This window comes from Schistocerca americana, chromosome 1 (assembly GCF_021461395.2).
Source record: "Schistocerca americana isolate TAMUIC-IGC-003095 chromosome 1, iqSchAmer2.1, whole genome shotgun sequence".
Lineage (NCBI taxonomy): Eukaryota > Metazoa > Arthropoda > Insecta > Orthoptera > Acrididae > Schistocerca > Schistocerca americana.
Genome location: NC_060119.1, coordinates 596,068,227 through 596,091,126, shown reverse-complemented (window position 1 = coordinate 596,091,126; position 22,900 = coordinate 596,068,227). Strand labels below are relative to the sequence as shown.

At 38.8% G+C, this 22,900-nt stretch overlaps 1 protein-coding gene across 3 annotated transcripts in view; it reads right to left on the bottom strand.

Moving 5' to 3' along the window:
• LOC124606851 (helicase domino) overlaps positions 1-22,900 on the bottom strand; it is a 402,945-nt gene that overhangs the window by 251,519 nt on the left and 128,526 nt on the right. For all 3 annotated transcript variants that reach the window (XM_047138941.1, XM_047138934.1, XM_047138951.1), the window contains 3 exons: positions 9,210-9,396; positions 2,305-2,608; positions 2,080-2,163 (listed from right to left, as the gene is read on the bottom strand). In XM_047138941.1, coding sequence (XP_046994897.1) covers positions 2,080-2,163; positions 2,305-2,608; positions 9,210-9,396 — 575 coding nt within the window. The remainder of the gene's footprint in view (positions 1-2,079; positions 2,164-2,304; positions 2,609-9,209; positions 9,397-22,900) is intronic.

Here is a 22,900-nt window from a genome sequence, read left to right as displayed (position 1 = left end):
TACGTAAAAGGCATAATCCTAAGATAATGAAAGATAACAATAAAGGCGATGATGATGATTTAGGGCTAAATGATTTGTTTTATGAATGTGAGATGAAAGAGTGTGTGTGCATGTTAATACAAAGAAAGATTCTATGTGCCAATAGGAGGCTGAGGTGGAGCTGAATTTGCTGGAGTTAGATGGTTTAGAAAATTCTAAAAAGTGGTAACGATTATAGTGATGAAGGTGATGATGTTTCAGATGATATTGTGATAGCAAAAGTTGTTAGGAGGTTAATAAGGGTGGCATAGCATTAGTCTCATCAGCTGTTGATGAATTTGTGTGTGTATATTGGTGAATTATTTTTGAAGGCAGGTAGTAATGAAATTTTATGTGCTGAAGTTATGAAAGTTGAAGCTTCTGGTATTGATACTTCAAAGGAAGAAATCTGTGCGTATCTGTCTACTAATGTAGGTGAACCCAAAATTCTGGATGGATCTGTGGATCTTGAATGTTTGTTTGAGAATGAATGTGGATCTGAATTTGATGTGCAATCTGCAATTTATGTGACGCAGGAGCGTGTAGGAGAGGAAAAGGTATTATGCTCAGGTTTAAATCAAAATACAGCGGAATTTAATGGTACTGTTTATTCTAAAATTGCATGATGCTATAGCTATAATTTATGTGATGTAATGGCAGAGGATGGTGAAACTATGAGCGGTTCTTAATTTGTGATTTGTTGACGAAGGTAAATGAGGTTTTATGTAGTGAGTTGTATGATGTATCAGCGGTTGCTGAAAGTGCTGTTTGTGAAGGTGTTTGTAATGACGTGGAAGTAAAAAGTAATGCTTTATTTTATGGTAATGATGTTGTAGCCACTAATGTCGATAATTGTAAGGGAGAACACAGCGAGTTTGACCTAATATAGAAAGTGAAATTTGGACAGAATGGTATCTTAAGGAGGAATGTGATTTTACTGTAGCTGATTGGCGATGGTAAGGCAGAACATCATAATCGTTATTGCCTCATTTGTGGACTCAAGAGAAGTTTAAGATAGCGACAGGTCTAGAAGAAGAAGAAGAAGAAGGAAAAAAAAAAAATTAAATTGGGGCAAAAGAGGCATTTAATGGATAATTTTGGGACGAGTATGAAATTGAGGGGTGGATCAAACAGGATTTATTGTTGCTTGTTTGTTGTGTGTCGCATAAGGATTTTTTTTCGGCACAAGGTCTGTGCATTTATAAAGAGATAGTTTGGGTGAGAGGAGGTCGGAGAACTCAATTATTTGGTGAACGGTATCAAGTCAAAAATCAGTACAAGGTATGCATATAAATTGTGTTTTGAGGGGTATATAAAGGATTTATTTATGTGTATGTATGTGTTAGGCTTAAGTTTTTTGATGGAAAAATCTTTGATGCTGCATATTTTCATATTACAAAAGTATAAATTCGAATTTTGCCAACAGGAAAAGTTGATGGTTGAAGTTAATACACACAGTGTTGCTACAAGGAAAGCAAAGCTTCCGCATGTTTGTCTCGAAGATTGATAAGCTACAAGAGAAGCAAAGCTTTCACATATAATGTTGATCTGTTTAGCGCATGTTACACTGTAAGATGCATCACACAAATATGCCAGTAAAACTTTTAATACCGACATAAATCTCTGATCTTTTGGGCTGCAGTATTATTCTGCAGTAGTGGCATACAGTAAAATCCTTTGTTAGAGTATTGGTTCTTACCAGTCAAATTTACAAAAATTTAACTGAAAACTAAAACAATGAAAAATTCCCGGAATTCTAAAAAATTCCCGAGTTTTTCTCGGTTTTCTCCAGGATGAAAAAATTCCCGGGTTTTTCCTGGATCTCCCGGTTGTCCCAGGTCGTATACAACATGACATCCATGCTTAATCATGACATACTGGATCTATGGAATATGTAACTCAAATAAAATAAAATAAAAATAAAATAAGGCTACTATGAATGTTATGTGGATACAAGTTGCTTTCTTTTTCATTATTTCATGCATATAAAACTAAAGAGACCGATATAAGTCTTCTCTTATCATTAGACGGGAATCATAAGAAATGTTAGCTGAAATTCACCTTTCATGGTTCCTTCTTGATTCACTAACTGAATTGCATATGCCTGAGACGAAGTTCCTGTTGATGGTACTCGTAAAGTAATGCCTGGAAAGCAAGCAATGACAAAATAAATTAACACATGTAACTGAAATAAATGTGAAGCACTTAATCTGTGTATCTAAAGCACCATTCCATGATCTGACAAAAATAAATATTACCAGAGTTATACAATAAAGTGCACACTACCTTGACCAGAAACCTGTGGACTAACAGCAACAATCGAAGGTGACGTTCCAACTCTTGCAATGGGGATATTTGATATGGCTTTGTTAAATAAAGCAGAAGGGGGTTGCTGCTGCTGTGATGTGGACAGACGAACATGAATTTTTATTTTACCAGCAGGACAACGAGGTGCAGGATCTGGTTTGGTATCAATTTCTTCAATTAGCTTCTTTGGTGCCTGATACTTCTTAATTCGATGTGCAACAAATGCAGTTAAGCAAAGTTCCAAATCCAGCAACAACAAGTTGAGGTAAAACAAGTCAACATGCTGTAAAATAAGAAAAAATCTTACATTTGTGTACCTTTGCAAAAATTATCTAAACATAAGGTCAAAAATACTAATTCACACAAAAAAATGGCTCTGAGCACTATGGGACTTAACTTCTGAGGTCATCAGTCCCCTAGAACTTAGAACTACTTAAACCTAACTAACCTAATGACATCACACACGTCCATGCCCGAGGCAAGATTCGAATGTGCGACTAGCAGTCGCGCGGTTCCGGACTGTAGCGCCTAGAACCGCTCGGCCACTCCAGCCAGATATTAATTTACACAATACAAGATTGGCACCTGATAGTATTCAAACTCTACCAAAAGGCAACAAGATGTATATGCTGCAACTTTAAACAGCATATTTACATACAAGATGATAAAAAATGGAGAGTTAAAGAAAAAGAGGAAAAATAGTTGTACATTACTAACAAAATGTATGCCAAGCTATTGTTCATTTCTACAAAATTATATGAAACTATTCTGTAATATTCAATACATGGTAACCCTTTTATTCATTATGAAGTTGGTTGTGAAGACTGTGGCTGTTACTCTGAATGAAAATTAACAGCAAAATTTTTAATTTACATTTGATTAAAAACAGTCTCCACCTGATGATGATGGTGATGATGATGATGACAACTGTATAACCACTGAAACGTCTTTTATAGAAAATAAAAAGCTTGCCACTGATTAAGATATTTTCAGGTACACTGTAATGTGCAAGTATAGTAAGACATCATAGCATTAAGAACTAATACTTTATTCGTAAGGAGGAGAGAGGACTAAGTTGACAGGTCACTCGGGACACTGGATTAGGGGGAACCACCTACTGAGAGGACAAGGGGTGAAAAAGATGGGGGGGGGGGGGGGGGGGGGGGGGCTACCAGAGAGAGAGAGAGAGAGAGAGAGAGAGAGAGAGAGAGAGAGAGAGAGAGAGAGAGAGAGTAGGAGGTGAAAGACGGTACAGGCAGGCAGTTCAGTCCAGAGATGATGAGTAGATTGTGAGAAGTAAAGGTGGATTAAGAAGAAAAGAAAAGAAGGGGTAAAAAGCTGATGGGGACGGGGGTTGTGGGAATACAAAACAAAAATAAGCAAGAAGTTGTAGAGAAAATAATTACATAAGAGATGATTATAATAATAATAATAATATAAAACAGAGAGGGAGTGTACGTCCAACCTTTTGCTACTAAAGACGTGCTCTTTCCATTCCTAACTGGGCACAGCTCTGATGTTGCACTCCTTGCCAAATGCTACTACCTGCGCTTACAGATGGCTATCCAGCCGCTACGTAATACTTTTCATCTGATTTCAAAAACATATTCACTGAAAAAATTTAATTTTTGCACACCTTACAGAGTGATACCTTTGCTCAATAAAGGACTAAATTTCTTTTCATTATACATCCAACAATGGAAAATCCAGGATGGAATGTAACAATATTATGAAAGGATAGTTGTTACTCACTGTATCGCAGAGATGCCAAGTCGCAGACAGGCACAACAAAAAGACTGGCAGAAAATGAGCTTTCAGCCAACAAAGCCTTTGTTGGACGTAGAAAAACACACACACACACACACACACACACACACACACACACACACACAGTCTCTGGCTGCTGAAGTTACAGATACCACACTCGTGCGCGTGCAAACCTGCGACAAAAACACACACACACACACACACACACACACACACACATACACACGACCGCACTCTCTGGCTGCTGAGGTTACAGAAGCCAGAGACTGCGGTTGTGTGTGCGTGGATGTGTGTGTGTGTGTGTGTGTGTGTGTGTTGTTTTGGCCAAAAGCTTTTTCTGACAGTCTTTTTGTTAACCCTATCTGTGACACAGCATATACACTACATGGTGAGTAGCAACTATCCTTTTCATAATACAGGGAGATTCCAAAGTCCTTGGACACCTTCAAAGACTAACGGGAAAATTGAAATGTGATGATGGGAACATAGGTTTGATGTGAGGCCGCAACTTTTGGAGTGAATGTCATTCATGGCCGCCAACTTGAAATCCGTCATTTTGGATTCAAGTCAAGTTTTTTTTTTTTTTTTAATGGTAAGGGGGTGTATGACACATCAAATAACACTCGCTTGAGCTCTGGAACTGAGTGGTGTAATTTGTTTTTGTCTATCTTGTACAGTTTAGAAGTTATTAATGTTCAAAGTTACCTTGATACCGACTCATGTCTCTCTTTGTTCCAGGTGATCTAAAATGGGTTTCACATGTGAACAGAAGATTGAAATCATCCTTATATCACAGGAACGCAGCTACTGAACAATAGCAGCTGACTACAACAGACGGCACCCAGACAGAAAACCTTTATCGCACAGCATGATGGCTCACGTGATCACCAAATTCTGGGAGATGGGCTCTGTTCACGACAGGGCACGTAGTGGGCGACCAAGGACTGTCACCAGTGAGGAAACTGCAACTGCGGTTGTTGCGTTGTTTGTGAAAAGTCCTAAACAAAGTACCCGTCCTGTGGCCCTAGCATGTGGAATAAGCCAAACCTCCGTTGTCCGGATATTGCACACCAGTAAGTGGCATCCTTACAAGCTGCAGATGCAATATCGACTTAACGAGGATGACCCTGATCGCCGGTTGGAGTTCACCTGTGGGCTACTGAACAACACGAACTGGATCCTTCATTTTCCCATGACCTGTTAGAGTTCATTTCAGCAGTTGCCATAGCGCACTAGAAAATTGCGTTACTGTGCTTGCGCAGCTATGACGACATCGGAAGTCCATATGTTCATACGTATATAACATTAAGAGAGCTTACATTACATCTCGAATGAAACAGGACATCAGAGGATACACCAAGAACATCAGAATTTCACAAACATACTAAAGTGCATAATTCGGCTTTAAAGTGCACATTAGTTATGTCCAGATCCACAAAGAAGTAGGCCCCAACCTGATATTAAGCTTTTCAGTATGGTTTTCGGGATGCAAATTTGCTGCTTGGACTACCAGTGCTATATTGTTTTATGTTTGGTTTTCTATTATGGCTTAATGCCAAGCGTGCCAGAGGATAAAAACATGTACTTGAAATTCAGCAAACATTTGACACTACCCAATAGCACTTCAAATAAACTGACTGCCTCTGCAGAGGAGGTTAATAAAAGCCATGTTTCTTTAGAAAATCGATAAAAGTAACTTCACTGTTATGCAAGGCAATTAATGCCTTACTGTCAAAAACCTGGAAATAAAGTAAAACGTGAAAGCTGCAACTAATAACTTATTTTAGCCTTCCACAATTAAGTGAATGTACTTTAATTCACTTGATAGCTCCCAGCACAAAAATCCATTATGTTTTCATTTGACATGAGAGTTATAAACAAATAGGAAACAGCAAAATCACTAAACGTAAACACAGGTCACGTGGAGATTACCCCCTCCCCACAACTCTCACTGCTCTGTGCATGCGCTAATCTGGCACCTTGGGCGCACCAAAAATTTTTTTTCGGGTAGCACCTGGCTGCTTGTTGCCACTGCCGATATGGCACTGCCCATACGCAACTCAACTGTGCATGTGCATGAGCCTGCTGGCAACTGCTCAAATGAACCTGATGCAAACCTTTGTGACGTCACGCTCTACGGAAACAGTTTCGTCCTAAAGCCTTTGGCATATTTTGCTGTTAGCAGGCACTTGTGTGTGCACTGTGTTTTGTTGTTGTAAATGGCGATTTCCTTTGCAACTTCAGTTTTGTTGTTTTTCCTCATTTATGTTTTATTGCTGCAGAATTATTCTGCAGTAGCAGGCTAAAGTAAAATTATTTGTTACAGCATTAGTTTTTACAAGTAAAAACAACAAAAATTTAACTGAAAACAAAAACAATGAAAAATTCCCAGAATTCTAAAAAATTCACGTGTTTTCCTGGATGAAAAAATTCCTGTTTTGATCCCGAAATTCCCGGGGGCGTATACGCCCTTTGTGACAAATTGGGTAACTCTGAATATTTTTGGAAGTAGGAATTTTATTGCGGGGGGGGGGGGGGGGGGGGGGGGGGGGGGGGGGGAGATATGCTATAAAAATTTTTGGTTGTAATTTTTTCTGTTTTATTTCTATGAAATTGCATTTCATATTTTATGAATAAAGTGAATATTCTTTTTTGCAACAGTAGAAAAAGTTTCTCAATTGTCAATTGTTGCACTCGTATTTCCAATTCAGTTTACAGGCTGAAGCACAATTTTTTGAGAACATTTGATTTTTTTTCCAGGTGCAACTGTAGATACACAGGCAAACTGATCAACGGGAATACTTGTTGACCTTAGTTTGACTTTCTGTTCAGAAGCTATTTGACCTTTCTGGTACCAAGTTGTATGGCTAGTTATGTTTAATGACAAGGTGTGTGGTTTGAGAATGGACATGTCAGCCCAAAACCACTAACCGCTGCAGCCAAAATTGTATATTCAAGTAATTAAGACTGACAAAATAAACTTATCAAATTTCCTCACTACTGAACAGTTGCGGAACTACCATCCCGAAGCATCATGCCTCGAGTCAGCAACCATTTTCTGAGTGCCAGAGAAGGTGCGACCAGGTGACATTAGAGGAAAATTTGTGACACCGGGGGTCTAATGCACAACAATACAGGAGAAAGAGAGCAGCAGCAAGGAATGAATAACTACATTAAAAATACAGTTCAGTACTGAGAGAGAAAACAGCAGTAAATAGAAGTTGAAAGGATCAATTTCAGACAACCCTCTAACTCCCACAGATAAAGAGACAAATAGACATCTGTAATGGAACATCCAAATACTCTAAAATAATGTTCACAGGAGGAATGTGATGGATGTTTTTGGTCAAAAACAAAAGAACTGGAAAACTAGTAGCAATGATTTGAGAATTAAAAATGGCACATTAGAGGAAAAGCTGAAAAATAGGCAGAGAATAAACCAATACAGATACTACAAGAATTTGTACATGAAATTGAATGCAGTTCCTATGTAGATAGTGAAAGGTTTAAGTACAGATATTGCTTTGAGCACAAAAGAGCTCTGCTGATAAATGAACAACATACGATTATGGTAAATCAGAGAGGTGGGGCACTGCAGTAAATCATTTAACATTGGAATCAAAAAGAACAACGAACTGAATGGTAAGAATTATAGTTAATAAGAAAATATGGTTGCTGTGGAAATTTGAAAATAATAGATAATTTGGTATCTATATAAACGATTCGGGTGACAATCTGAGCAGCCGTCTTCAATTGTTTGCAGATGATGCTGTCATTTATCGACTAATAAAGTCATCAGAAGATCAAAACAAACTGCAAAACGATTTAGAAGAAATATCGGAATGTTGCGAAAAGTGGCAGTTGACCCTAAATAACGAAAAGTGTGAAGTCGTCCACATGAGTGCTAAAAGCCAGCCGAAGTGGTCGCGCGGTTCTGGCGCTGGAGTTTGGAACCGCGAGACCGCTACGGTCGCAGGTTCGAATCCTGCCTCGGGCATGGATGTGTGTGATGTCATTAGGTTAGTTAGGTTTAAGTAGTTCTAAGTTCTAGGGGACTAATGACCTCAGCAGTTGAGTCCCATAATGCTCAGAGCCATTTGAGTGCTAAAAGGAAATTGTTAAACTTCGGTTATATGATAAATCAGTCAAATCTAAAGGCTGTAAATTCAACTAAATACCCAGAAATTACAATTATGAACAACTTAAATTGGAAGGAATACATAAAAAATGTTGTGGTGAAGACTAACCAAAGACTGGTTTTAGTGGCAGGACACTTAGAAAATGTTACAGCTATACTAAGGAGACTGCCTACCCCACACTTGTCTGTCCTCTTTTAGAATACTGCTGCGCAGTGTGGGATCCTTACCAGGTAGGATTGATGGAGTACATTGAAAAAGTTCAAGGAAGGGCAGTACATTTTATATTATCGCAAAATATGGGAGAGAGAGTGTCATTGAAATGATACAGGATTTGAGCTGGACATTATTAACACAAAGACTTTTTCATTGCAATGGAATCTTCTCACGAAATTCCAATCACCAACTTTCTGCTCCAAATGTGAAAATATTTTGTTGACACTGATCTACACAGGGAGAAATGATCACTGTGATAAAATAAGGGAAATCAGAGCTTGTATGGAAAGATATAGGTGTTCATTCTTTCTGCGTGCTACATAAGATTGTAATAATAGAGAATTGTGCAGGTGGTTCAATGAATCCTCTGCCAGGCACTTAAATGTGATTTGCAAAGTATCCATGTAGATGTAGAATACTGCACGTATAGGGGCCATAGATTGAAGGAAGACAAGACATGAAAACAAAGTTGCAGGCCTGATGAAGAGATGAGGGGGGCGATTGAAGGGAAAGGTGAGGAGGCGGGGCACTAGGTTCTCATGCATACATTTCAAGGTGTAACTCCCTGTACACAAATTCATAGGAAATTATTAAGAAGCTTCCCATGAATGAAAAAATTGCCGTTTGCAATGTTGTGTTCACTATGGTGTCTAACTCCACAGGAAAATGGTTCTAGTTTATCTAACAATCAACATTTGGGTTAATCATTTAGGCTGGGTAAGTTTAACTGCATATGTAATCTTAAGTTAAAAATCTCAATTTTACCTTAAATGGATCATAGTCCAGAGCACTATAAACTAAAGATGCAGTTGTATACGTGAGGCCTTCCATCTGAAAAGGTGATACTGTAGGTCTCGCTTCAAACAGGTTTGGATGATTGCACACTTTGCGCAGTTGCATCAGCACATTGATCACACTCAGGAGATTTCCACTTGCAAGTGTTTCTCTGGTTCTAAAAACGATCAAAGACATATATATATAACAACATGACAAAAATTATTAATTTATTTATATATAACATTCTCTCTTACCCAAAAAGTTTTTTTTATAAATTTTGAATGTGATTTAACAAATAATAGGGTTACTTCTTGCATAGTGCAATTCAAGTTCTTTATCTAAGTCACCAAATCACTACAGTCATAAGCTATGGATAAGTAGGCATCTAAAAATCAGAAGGAAATGATCCCATGTGAAGGGACACTGTAATTGAAGAAAAGCATCGAAAGCTAGAGAAGTAGCCAAAGATACAAGCAAGTAAGAAATATAAAGTAGATGGAATTAGCAAAAAAGTGAAATAGTCTGTCACGAGATAAATGAGAGAAGAGTACAGTGATGGGCACTTTAACAGTAACCTTTTTTTTTATTTTGAGGAAACACAACAAAAAATATAGGTGAAAAAAAAATGATACTAGGGCATCGTAAACACAATAAACATTAATTAGACTAATATTGTCTATAAACTCTTAACAATTTATAATGAATGAGACTACAAAACGTTTTTTTGAAGGTAACATTCCCATTTCTTGTTCCTATTTCTTCATTTTCACTTACATACATCACCACAATTTGTAATACAATCAAGTACCTAGAACTCTTCTGAACACTCGCAACATGTTTCACGACAGCGTTAGGTTGCTGCACTTTATTCCTAATTTATACAGCAACACACTATCACAATACTCCTTACAACACATTTATTTTTTCTTGAGCACCTTGTAATTAGATAGAACATACTTTACAATTGGTACCACTGACATAAACAACTAAAATTACTATCTGTTAAATGAGAAAAGTATGCCCATTGCAGATCAGCTTTAAATATCAATATGAATGGGGAAGAACAACACACTGTTGTCTTAAGTGGGTGATTAGCAGCTGAGCTTTGTAACAAAGTCTTGTCACTTGCTGGCAGTAACACAATACCAAGATGTCTCTGCTGATCCACTGCAGAAGCGGGACAGTGGCTAGTCAAATATTTAAAAAGGAAAATCACAAAACAGCTGCACAATTTGAAACGCAGTTTTTTTTACAAGAAGTTTCGGCATATGCCATCTTTGGGTCCCATATGCACTTCATGTACAGACATTCAAACGTATCGATACATGCATATTAGAGCCATCAGTATCTGAATGACATGAATTTGTTTTTTCAATACTTCCTTATAAGACTTGACAACAACTGCTTGTTGTCAAGTCTTAAAAGGAAGCACTAGAAATACGACTTTACAGCATCCAGATACCGATGGCTCCAGTAAATCAATATCGATATGTCTGAATGTCTATACGAGGTCTGGCAAAAAAAAATTTGGAACTTTGCCTGTAAAATTTTTCTACACTAATCTTTTACTTGTTCTGTATGGTCTCCTTCGAAATATTCTCCTCCACAGTTGCTACACCGCTCCAACACTGTTTTTTTCCACTTCCAGAAGCAGTCTTGGTACACCTTTGGCTCAACGGCACAAAGTGTCGTCTGCGAATTTTCTTTTATATCGTCTATTGTTGCAAATCTTTGACCCGCCAGGTTAGCCGAGCTTCCTGGACTCTGTTAGGTGCGCCAGCCCCAGATCGAATCCGCCCGGCTGATTAACGACGAGGGCCAGTGTACCGGCCAGCCTGGATGTGGTTTTTAGGCGGTTTTCCACATCCCCCTAGGTGAATACCGGGCTAGTCCCCACGTCCCACCTCAGTTCCACGGCTCGCAGACATCTGAACACTTTCGCACTATTCCATGGATTACACTAGTCGCAGACAGTTGGGGTACACTAATTCCTTCCCGGGGGTACGGGGTGGCAGCAGGAAGGGCATCCGGCCACTAACATTGCCACATCCGATTAACAATGCTGACCCTGTGAATCCACTGGAAAAATGGCACAAGCGCAAGAAAGAAAGATTGTTGAAAATCTTCGTCCTTTCAATGTCTCAACATCATAACCATAGACCCAGATCTCATCACCAGTTAATTGAGGAACATTTCATTCTCAATTGCACAATCCAAAAGTAGATTGCAAGGCAAAGGTCTTTCTCATATTGACTCATGAGCCATGGGACCATCTTGGTGTTGACACGATGCATTCCAAGATGTTGTGCCAGGATTTCATAAACCAACTGAAATGTTACATTCTTCTGCACTCTCTAGGCAGCCTTCTATTGGCACGCACAATTTCGTTGCAGTTCCTGACACGAGCTTCGTTGACGGGTGTCCTGAATGAGGGTCATCTTTTACCTCCATTAGGCCATTTTCAAACCATGTGAATCATTCGTAGCATTGAGAGTATGGCTTAAGCACTCATCACTGCATGCTTCCTGCATCACTTGGTGTGTCCCTGTAAAGGTTTTCTTGAGTTTTGCACAAAATTTAATGCAGATGTGTTTCTCCTCTGACTCTGCCATCTCGAAATTCGCAAACTGTGCAACACAATATTCTACTCAACACAGCACTAAACAATAACTAACAGATGTCAACAATGACACTTCCAGCAATTACACATTAAATACAGGGATGTGCATTTCACTCCAACACACCATCGGCACGAAATAACGAGTGTTCCACTATTTTTGGAACAGTACTTGTACATGAAGTGCATATGGGTTCTGAGAATAGCATACTGAATGGTTGAAACTACTTGTCAAAATAAAAACAAATCGCATGGCTGTTTGGCAATTTTCCTTGTTAAGAACCAAGATGTGGTTTCATATCAACAGTCATTTATCTTCACATAGATATTAACATACTATTCTGGATTTTTCACTGCCAGATAGGCCTACTTTTTATTTACAAACATATCCTTTGTTCTATGCAATGCTGTTTTTTCTTCTTCCAGGAATTTAAGTCCTTGCTTCAGAAAAAATGCACAGTTATAGAAATGACATCCTACTATGCTTTAGCAACATAATGCATGGCATCTATCATTGATACACAGATTTTTTCAGGTTTTTCTATTAATTATAGCTTATGAATAATCATTTTCTTTCACCTCCATCAACCATAAATTTAAGGCAAGAAGTTTGTTAAACAGTAAGATTTACTCAACATTTTTAATTAGTAGCAACAAATGACAAAGTATTTGAAACAGCCTTACACAATATCAAATCGGCAATTTCAACATTCAACTGGCTGTTCCAAATGAATTTCATAATATGTAACATATATTCTATAATACATAATATAATGAATCACTTTTTTTTCCTTTACATGGTGGTCCGTGATCCCCTTTGATAGACAGTTAGCTCCAATAAGCTAACTAAATGACCCATAACCAGAATTTTGAGGTTCTTAACGCGCATAAGACGCATATGACTTCATGATTTGGCCCTAATAAATCCCAAAACACATGGTGCCAAAAACTTTTCATTGATTAAAAAGGCATTTATTTTAAAGCTACACATAATATCACCTATTGGTGTCTTGATGTAAAGGCAGTATCCAAAATGATGACAAAATTGTTTCATTCGAAAGTTGTTTTAGTTGACTAATGTGAAATCTGTCGGCAATGGTCTGTATGTCCATGTGTAAAACTTAAGCCTCTAGAAACAAGAGCTTGTCACATCAGTAAAAACAATCTCTTAAAATAACAGACCATGTTAATAGCTTACATGCCGACTGAGGAAGAGTAGAAAGCATAGATACCAGGAAAACAAATCCTGAGGCAAACACGCCGATCAACAAGTACGCTTGGTGGTCTGAAGAACCAAAAAGCTTGTTGGCTGTTTAGACTGCCAAGCTATTCTCACTGATTGCTAATGTGAAGCCTGTCATCTTTCTGAGGAAGACAGATTTAAATCCGTTAAAACCATGGTAAAGGTTATTTGAAAACCACCATTTATTGCAACTGGTTGATTATCTATTACACCTGCTATGGTACATAATTTAAAAGACTATTACTTTTGCTAAAGATATACGAGGCAAATGAGTCATTTCCCAACACACTACTGCCACGCAGTTTTGAGGGTTCTTTCATTTCTCATTCACCTTAAAAATAGCGAAAATTTATAGCCTATGTGGTGAAATAAACTGAAAACTGTGAAGTATGGTGAAAACCGTCAGATAGCAACATCTCGGATGTTTGTAACGTCTCAGACGTTTGTTTGCAAACAGCATGCATTCACAATACTGCCCCGTTTCGACTGCTCAGCACAATGAAGAAAGAAAAGTTTACAAGCAATACACTGTAGGTCTCTGTGCTCGTGTCACCAGAGTATGCTGCACTGCTACTGGCTACAGAAGGGAAACACACACCCCTCCATGTTATATTTTGATACCTTTCAGTGTTATTCACAGTTTTCAGTTTAATTCATTATGTTCAAAAATTTTTGTCTGTTATTGGTTGAGCACACATGAAAGATCTCTCAATAACACATGTTTTGATGTATAATCTGTGGTCGTAGCATGTCAGAAAATAGCTTGATTACCTTGTAACTAGACATCAATTTCAAATTTTTGACGAGTTTTTCCTTTCTATTAGACATCTGTGAGGTTTTAAGAACTGATGAAACTCATGACCGCAAATTATTGTATAAACATTGTACATTTAATTTCCTTCACTTGTTGTTGTTGTGGTCTTAAGTTCTGAGACTGGTTTGATGCAGCTCTCCATGCTACTCTATCCTGTGCAAGCTTCTTCATCTCCCAGTACCTAGTGCACCCTACATCCTTCTGAATCTGCTTAGTGTATTCATCTCTTGGTCTCCCTCTATGATTTTTACCCTCCACACTGTCCCCCAATACTAAATTGGTGATCCCTACATGTCTCATAACATGTCCTACCAACCGATCCCTTCTTCTAGTCAAGTTGTGCCACAAGCTCCTCTTCTCCCCAATTCTATTCAATACCTCCTCATTAGTTATGTGATCTACCCGTCTAATCTTCAGCATTCTTCTGTAGCACCACATTTCTAAAGCTTCTATTCTCTTCTTGTCTAAGCTATTTATCGTCCACGTTTCACTCCCATACATGGCTACACTCCATACAAACACTTTCAGAAACGACTTCCTGACATTTAAATCTGTACTCGATGTTAACAAATTTTTCTTCTTCAGAAACGCTTTCCTTGCCATTGCCAGTCTACATTTTATATCCTCTCTACTTCGACCATCGTCAGTTATTTTGCTCCCCAAATAGCAAAACTCCTTTGCTACTTTAAGTGTCTCATCTCCTAACCTAATACGCTCAACATCACCCGACTTAATTCGACTACATTCCATTATCCTCGTTTTGCTTTTGTTGATGTTCATCTTATATCCTCCCTTCAAGACACCATCCATTCCATTCAACTGCTCTTCCAAGTCCTTTGCTGTCTCTGACAGAATTACAATGTCATCGGCGAACCTCAAAGTTTTTATTTCTTCTCCATGGATTTTAATACCTACTCCGAATTTTTCTTTTGTTTCCTTTACTGCTTGCTCAATATACAGATTGAATAACATTGGGGAGAGGCTACAACCCTTTCTTACTCCCTTCCCAACCACTGCTTCCCTTTCATGTCCCTCGACTCTTATAACTGCCATCTGGTTTCTGTACAAATTGTAAATAGCCTTTCGCTCCCTGTATTTTACCCCTGCCACCTTTAGAATTTGAAAGAGAGTATTCCAGTCAACATTGTCAAAAGCTTCCTCTAAGTCTACAAATGCTAGAAACGTAGGTTTGCCTTTCCTTAATCTTTCTTATAAGATAAGTCGTAAGGTCAGTATTGCCTCACGTGTTCCAGTATTTCTACGGAATCCAAACTGATCTTCCCCGAGGTCGGCTTCTACTAGATTTTCCATTCGTCTATAAAGAATTCGTGTAAGTATTTTGCAGCTGTGGCTTATTAAACTGATTGTTCGGTAATTTTCATATCTGTCAACACCTGCTTTCTTTGGGATTGAATTATTATATTCTTCTTGAAGTCTGAGGGTATTTCGCCTGTTTCATACATCTTGCTCACCAGATGGTAGAGTTTTGTCAGGACTGGCTCTCCCAAGGCCATCAGTAGTTCCAATGGAATGTTGTCTACTCTGGGGGCCTTGTTTCGACTCAGGTCTTTCAGTGCTCTGTCAAACTCTTCATGCAGTATCATATCTCCCATTTCATCTTCATCTACATCCTCTTCCATTTCCATAATATTGTCCTCAAGTACATCGCCCTTGTATAGACCCTCTATATACTCCTTCCACCTTTCGGCTTTCCCTTCTTTGCTTAGAACTGGGTTTCCGTCTGAGCTCTTGATGTTCATACAAGTGGTTCTCTTCTCTCCAAAGGTCTCTTTAATTTTCCTGTAGGCAGTATCTATCTTACCCCTAGTGAGATAAGTCTCTACATCCTTACATTTGTTCTCTAGCCATCCCTGCTTAGCCATTTTGCACTTCCTGTCGATCTCTTTTTTGAGACGTTTGTATTCCTTTTTGCCTGCTTCATTTACTGCATTTTTATATTTTCTCCTTTCATCAATTAAATTCAATATTTCTTCTGTTACCCAAGGATTTCTACCAGCCCTCGTCTTTTTACCTACTTGATCCTCTGCTGCCTTCACTACTTCATCCCTCAAAGCTACCCATTCTTCTTCTATTGTATTTCTTTCCCCCAGATCATAACCAATAGATTGTGGTCAGAGTCCACATCTGCCCCTGGAAATGTCTTACAATTTAACCTGGTTCCTAAATCTCTGTCTTACCATTATATAATCTATCTGATACCTTTTCGTATCTCCAGGGTTCTTCCATGTATACAACCTTCCTTCACTTATACAGATTTTATATAATGTATTGGAGAGGATTATGCCAATTACACATGTGTTTGCTTGTATTTTGGAGGTTTTAATGTTTTCCTCGGTTCTGCATTTTCCTCAATTTTGTGTTTGCATTGGATCACACTAAAATGTAAAATAGAGGCTTCATCATACTGACATGTAAATGCGCCCACCCTTAAATATCCTCCTTTATCTCTAGAAAAGAAAGGGGAGGGGGGGAAGAAGAACTGAAAACTGTAGCTAGCTTTTTCTCACCAGTTTAGCCTAGTAACAAGAACTGTCTGTCTAGATGGTTGATATTTGCTAGAAACAAATCGTCTGCAATGAATGAGGAAAAAAATTTTCTACCAGTTGCAGCAAAACTTCATTTAATTAAATCCTCCTTATCTTGTCTCCTCTTCCCTACATCTATCCAGCTCTGCTCGGTTCTTAATAAAAGCATCACCAAGTCACTTACATTTACCACAAGTAAAAAAAAAAAAGCATGACGCCCTGAAATGTTACACTTTCTGGAATATTCTTCTTGGATTACAGCATTCCAGGCAGCAATAAACATGCACATAGCCCATAATTCAGTCTCACTGGGTCCTTTCTTTTAGGAATGAAACTGACCTCTGCACTACAGACAATCTGTATTTAGCTTTCACAAGGTGAATTATACCCAGTTTTAGAGGCTGCAGGCAACTTGTACAGTCAGTAGGAAGCAACACATCAATGTTCCTGACTTCCTGCTGCATTCATCTTGGCATCTAACTTCCTAAAAAACTTCGTACAAATTTCAGCAGTCATCCACTTGGGAGTTTAAAATTTTAAAACTGCTGATGGCAGCAATTTTTCACCTCTGTCACTATTAACATACAACAGTGCTGCTTTTTATTTTTGCCTCTCTGACATTTTTCCCTGAACAGAATAGGCCCATGTTTTTGAGAGAAATAAATTATAGAAGCTGCAGTTCCATATGCATTGAACATGTTTCTTGGCTAACATTTGTTATCAGCCATGGAAAAATATCCATTTTCCAAATGTTGGTATTACAGGTTCAGCCCCACACCCCGTAGACAATCCTGCAAGGTATTTGATGCACTGAAATCAAACCTCGAGCTTCGGGCAGTGCACTGAAACTTCTCTATTAAGAAATTTCCATCTATTAGAATGTTTCCACTTCTCAGTTCACGAAGCCATTTTATTAGTAACAGGATGGTTTCTAACACCTCAAACAGCTCCACACCTCCCGTTTAGCTGCACAGTTTATCAAGAGTGACATCATTTCTGAGCGATAAAATGTATGATTACCTGAGGTAACTGTGTATTTCAGATACGCAGTTCACCTGCACCAGAGACTAGTATTTAGTGACAATGTACCTCACAGTTCCCTCTGGTAACTGCACAGTTTCCATAATCACCTGTCACCTGAAACTCAACCTGTTGCCACTGTTATCTCCATGGAAAAAATTGTGTGTTTTCGGATTTTACTGAAGACTTCTGCAATCTTCCTGAACACTGGGATATAGAACGTATTTCATACTCCAATGGTGTAAGAGAAATATATACGTATGCCAGTTTTAATAAAAAGATTGAAACCTTCCATGGCCCAAGTGACTCCTGAAGCTGTAGTAAAGAAATTAAACAGCTTTCAGTCTGCTTTTTGATATGAATTAAGAAAGCAGTACAGTGCTACTACCCAACCAATTGTAATTCTTCTTCTGTTCCAGTGATGAAGCACAAATGTCCTCCCTTTCTAATGTTGAAGGGGCATTAGTTACAGCATTTAGGAATGTCTGCTCTTTTTTTTTTTTTTTTTTTTTTTTTTTTTTTTCCATGTAGGAGAATTTAACTTTCTAATTGTATTCAACGTGGAAGATAATTGTCAGCTTCTGCTGAATCATAAGATTTCTTCTTTAGCAGGCTTTAACTACACAAAACTTTCACAGAGTAGAATTCACCACTTTGATAAACAAAACAATGTGACCTATGTGCGTTATTGGACGTAATGCCTACATTTTCTGGAATAACATATGATGTGATCAACATTCGGAAACTGGCACCTGTTTAAAATTACAGGCTAAAAACTATGGACTACCTATTGGCAATGGGAATTGGTTGTGAATTACTGGCTTTTCTCTATCAGCAGTAATGCAACTCATTCAAAAATGTTTGTCATAACTGGGGTTCAGTTTGCAAACTGTTCAATATTTATTCCTTCAAAGTGCACCTTTTCTTAAAATTGAATTTCAGTCACATTTTTCTTATGGCAATTTCACTGAGACCAACAGAAATATTATTCAACACCAGGAATTCCTCAAATGCAGGTGTGTTGCAACTGGGTTTTACTGTATATGTGGAAGCAATACCATACTGACTACAATGCTAATGTTTTTGTTGATGAGCATGAAATACATTGAAAAGATCTATTTCTCTTTGAACTTCCTGGCAGATTAAAACTGTGTGGTACGCCAGGAGTCGAACACAGAACCCTTGCCTTTGTAAACTGCCAGAAAGTTTTATGTCAGCAAACACTCCACTGCAGAATGAAAATTCATTCCCCACAGTATCTGTTCTTCCAGGAGTGATAGTCATGCTAGGTATGCAGGAGAACTTCTGCGAAGTTTCGACGATAGGAAAGACATAATGCTGAAAGTAAAGCTGTGAGAGCACATTGTCAGTCATATCTGAGAAGCTCAGTCAGTAGAGCACACCAATGGTTCCACGTTAGATTCCTGATTCAGCACATAGTTTTAATCTGCCAGGAACTTTCAAATGAACGCACACTTCAGTGTAGAGTGAAAATGCATTCTGGTCTATTTCTCCCATCGGCATCAATTCGGTCCCCTGAAGCTACAGATACATTCTTCTCAACACTGATCTATAACTGTGTGCACCACTGACATCAATCAAGCCACGATGACATAAATGTACTGTTCCTGAAGTGCATAACGGATTAAATTCTGAAGTGAACCACGATCTATGATCAGGAAAGAGTACCAAAAATTTTCACAGACTGATACAAACTGCCTATCGTGGGAAATAATTTCCACACAAAACTGTCCATGAGGTGGAAAACATGTATTCTGAGGGCAGATGAAATGGTTTATGGGAAATGGTAGAGTCCACCGAGGATATGGTGCCTGACGTGTAGTGACACATTTTCGTTCAAAGCGTTGGGCGAGTTCATTCATTTGTTCAGAAGGGGAGGCCAACACTGTCATCCAACTTTTGGCTGGTCAGTGATGACAGAATCAAGGCGCATGCCCTACAATTTTTCTCAATCAATTTTACAGACAATATACAGGGTGTTACAAAAAGGTACGGCCAAACTTTCAGGAAACATTCCTCACACACAAATAAAGAAAAGATGTTATGCGTACATGTATCCGGAAACACTTAATTTCCATGTTAGAGCTCATTTTAGTTTCATCAGTATGTACTGTACTTCCTCGATTCACCGCCAGTTGGCCCAATTGAAGGAAGGTAATGTTGACTTCGGTGCTTGTGTTGACATGCGACTCATTGCTCTACAGTACTAGCATCAAGCACATCAGTATGTAGCATCAACAGGTTAATGTTCATCACGAACGTGGTTTTGCAGTCAGTGCAAAGTTTACAAATGCGGAGTTGGCAGATGACCATTTGGTGTATGGATTAGCATGGGGCAATAGCTGTGGCGCAGTACTTTTGTATTGAGACAGATTTCCAGAACGAACGCGTCCCGACAGGAAGACGTTCGAAGCAATTGATCGCTGTCTTAGGGAGCACGGAACATTCCAGCCTATGACTCGCGACTGGGGAAGACCTAGAACGACGAGGACATCTGCAATGGACGAGGCAATTCTTGTTGCAGTTGACGATACCCCTAATCTCAGTGTCAGAGAAGTTGCTGCTGTACAAGGTAACGTTGACCACGTCACTGTATGGAGACTGCTATGGAAGAACCAGTTGTTTCCGTACCATGTACAGCGTGTGCAGGCACTATCAGCAGCTGATTGGCCTCCACGGATACACTTCTGCGAATGGTTCATCCAACAATGTGTCAATCCTCATTTCAGTGCAAATGTTCTCTTTACGGATGAGGCTTCATTCCAACGTGATCAAATTGTAAATTTACACAATCAACATGTGTGAGCTGACGAGAATCCGCACGCAATTGTGCAATCACATCATCAACATAGATTTTCTGTGAACGTTTGGGCAGGCATTGTTGGTGATCTCTTGATTGGGCCCCATGTTCTTCCACCTACACTCAATGGAGCACATTATCATGATTTCATATGGGATACTCTACCTGTGCTGCTAGAACATGTGCCTTTACAAATACGACACGACATGTGGTTCATGCACGATGGAGCTCCTGCACATTTCAGTCGAAGTGTTCGTACGCTTCTCAACAACAGATTCGGTGACCGATGGATTGGTAGAGGCAGACCAATTCCATGGCCTCCACGCTCTCCTGACCTCATCCCTCTTGACTTTCATTTATGGGGGCATTTGAAAGCTCTTGTCTACGCAACCCCGGTACCAAATGTAGAGACTCTTCGTGCTCGTATTGTGGATGGCTGTGATACAATACGCCATTCTCCAGGGCTGCATCAGCGCATCGAGGATTCCATGCGACGGAGGGTGGATGCATGTATCCTCACTAACGGAGGACATTTTAAACATTTCCTGTAACAAAGTGTTCGAAGTCACGCTGGTACATTCTGTTGCTGTGTGTTTCCATTCCATGATTAATGTAATTTGAAGAGAAGTAATAAAAAGAGCTCTAACATGGAAAGTAAGCGTTTCCGGACACATGTCCACGTAACATATTTTTTTTCTTTGTGGATGAGGAATGTTTCCTGAAAGTTTGGCCGTACCTTTTTGTAACACCCTGTATAGTAAAAAAAAAAAATCATTTTTGCTTTAATTGTAGCTTTACACCCCAGGTTATGATGTGCCCACCATTTCATTAATGGGCATAGTTATTGCGACATTTACATGAAAGTACAACACAGCGCGAAATTCAAAGAAGTTTGCAATGAAAAATAGGGGTCGCTATGATTGTGTGTTTGATGAATATTAGGTAATTTGTTGCTGCATATGAAATTTAGCTAACATATTGAATTTTTCTTTAGACTTGGGTGGAGGTCTTTATCTGTTACCAATGTCATGAAAATTATTCTGACATAGCACACTCATTTAGGATAAATGGATTGAGGTATCAAAATGAGATTTCAGCAAATGATAGATGCAAAGAGGGGAGTATTTTGCCATATGATTATTATGCAAAACTTCATTATCTACCATGATATTCCACTAACTACTGACTTTTTCAATGAAAGACTGTAACTTTTAAACACCATCGATAGATGGTGAAATGAGAAATTGTATGAGTTTTGGAACAACATCATTGAAGACATTACACATATATTTTTTAACGAGGATGTGCTTTTTCATAAGCTACTGATCTAACTTTTCCTCAATTCAACACTTAATAAACCACTGTTTCAGAATTCTCTCGCAACTGCATCTGCACATGTTAGTGAGGTGATACTGTGTAAACTCTGCTGTGTTTTGGCAAAAGCAGTAAATTTTAACATGGCAATAACAGAAATGTGCACATTTTACTCAAAATTGTGACACTACTCTGAAAGTTACACACGGTTAACAAACCAAGCAAAAAGGTGTCAATAAACCGCCACATTTTCAGGGGGAATTATTTTTACATGATAACCAAAGCAAGGGTGGCAGTAGAGGTTTTTGAATGGTCACCATATAGATTTGGGGGTGGAGACACTCCATCTAACATTTACAAAAAATGTGAGTGTAGACTTCAGATTAAAACGGCGCTTCCCCTCCAGCACTCGGCATTCCCCCTGCAGCACCTGGCCGCAACCCCCACCACTACCACTCTCCCCATGAGTGCCCTACCTTCTATGAATTTACCAGCCACAGTATTCTGCGTGGACTCTATAACTGGCAAGAAAGGTAAACAAAGTTTATAATGAAATGAATTGCTACTCTTCATATAAAAAAGATGTAGAATTGCAGACAGGCACAACAAAAAGGATGCTATACTTGTAAGCTTTTGACCAAAAGGCCTTATTCTGAATTAGAAAACACACACACACATACACGCACCTATTGGGTCTCACCTTAACATTATTTTGAATGTGACATATTTACATGCCTTATTTTATTAGAATAAAATTAAATGACAGACATCTTAAGTTTTGAAGTGTAACTTATATTCTTGTTGGGCCACAGCAAGACCATTCTGTCATCCTGACACAATGTCAGCAGTCCATCTGGCTGCCATCTTCACGTGAGAACATGTTGTTGTTGTGGTCTTCAGTCCTGAGACTGGTTTGATGCAGCTCTCCATGCTACTCTATCCTGTGCAAGCTTCTTCATCTCCCAGTACCTACTGCAACCTACATCCTTCTGAATCTGCTTAGTGTATTCATCTCTTGGTCTCCCTCTACCATTTTTACCCTCCACGCTGCCCTCCAATGCTAAATTTGTGATCCCTTGATGCCTCAAAACATGTCCTACCAACCGATCCCTTCTTCTAGTCAAGTTGTGCCACAAACTTATCTTCTCCCCAATCCTCTTAAATACCTCCTCATTAGTTACGTGATCTACCCACCTTATCTTCAGCATTCTTCTGTAGCACCACATTTCAAAAGCTTCTATTCTCTTCTTGTCCAAACTGGTTATTGTCCATGTTTCACTTCCATACATGGCTACACTCCATAC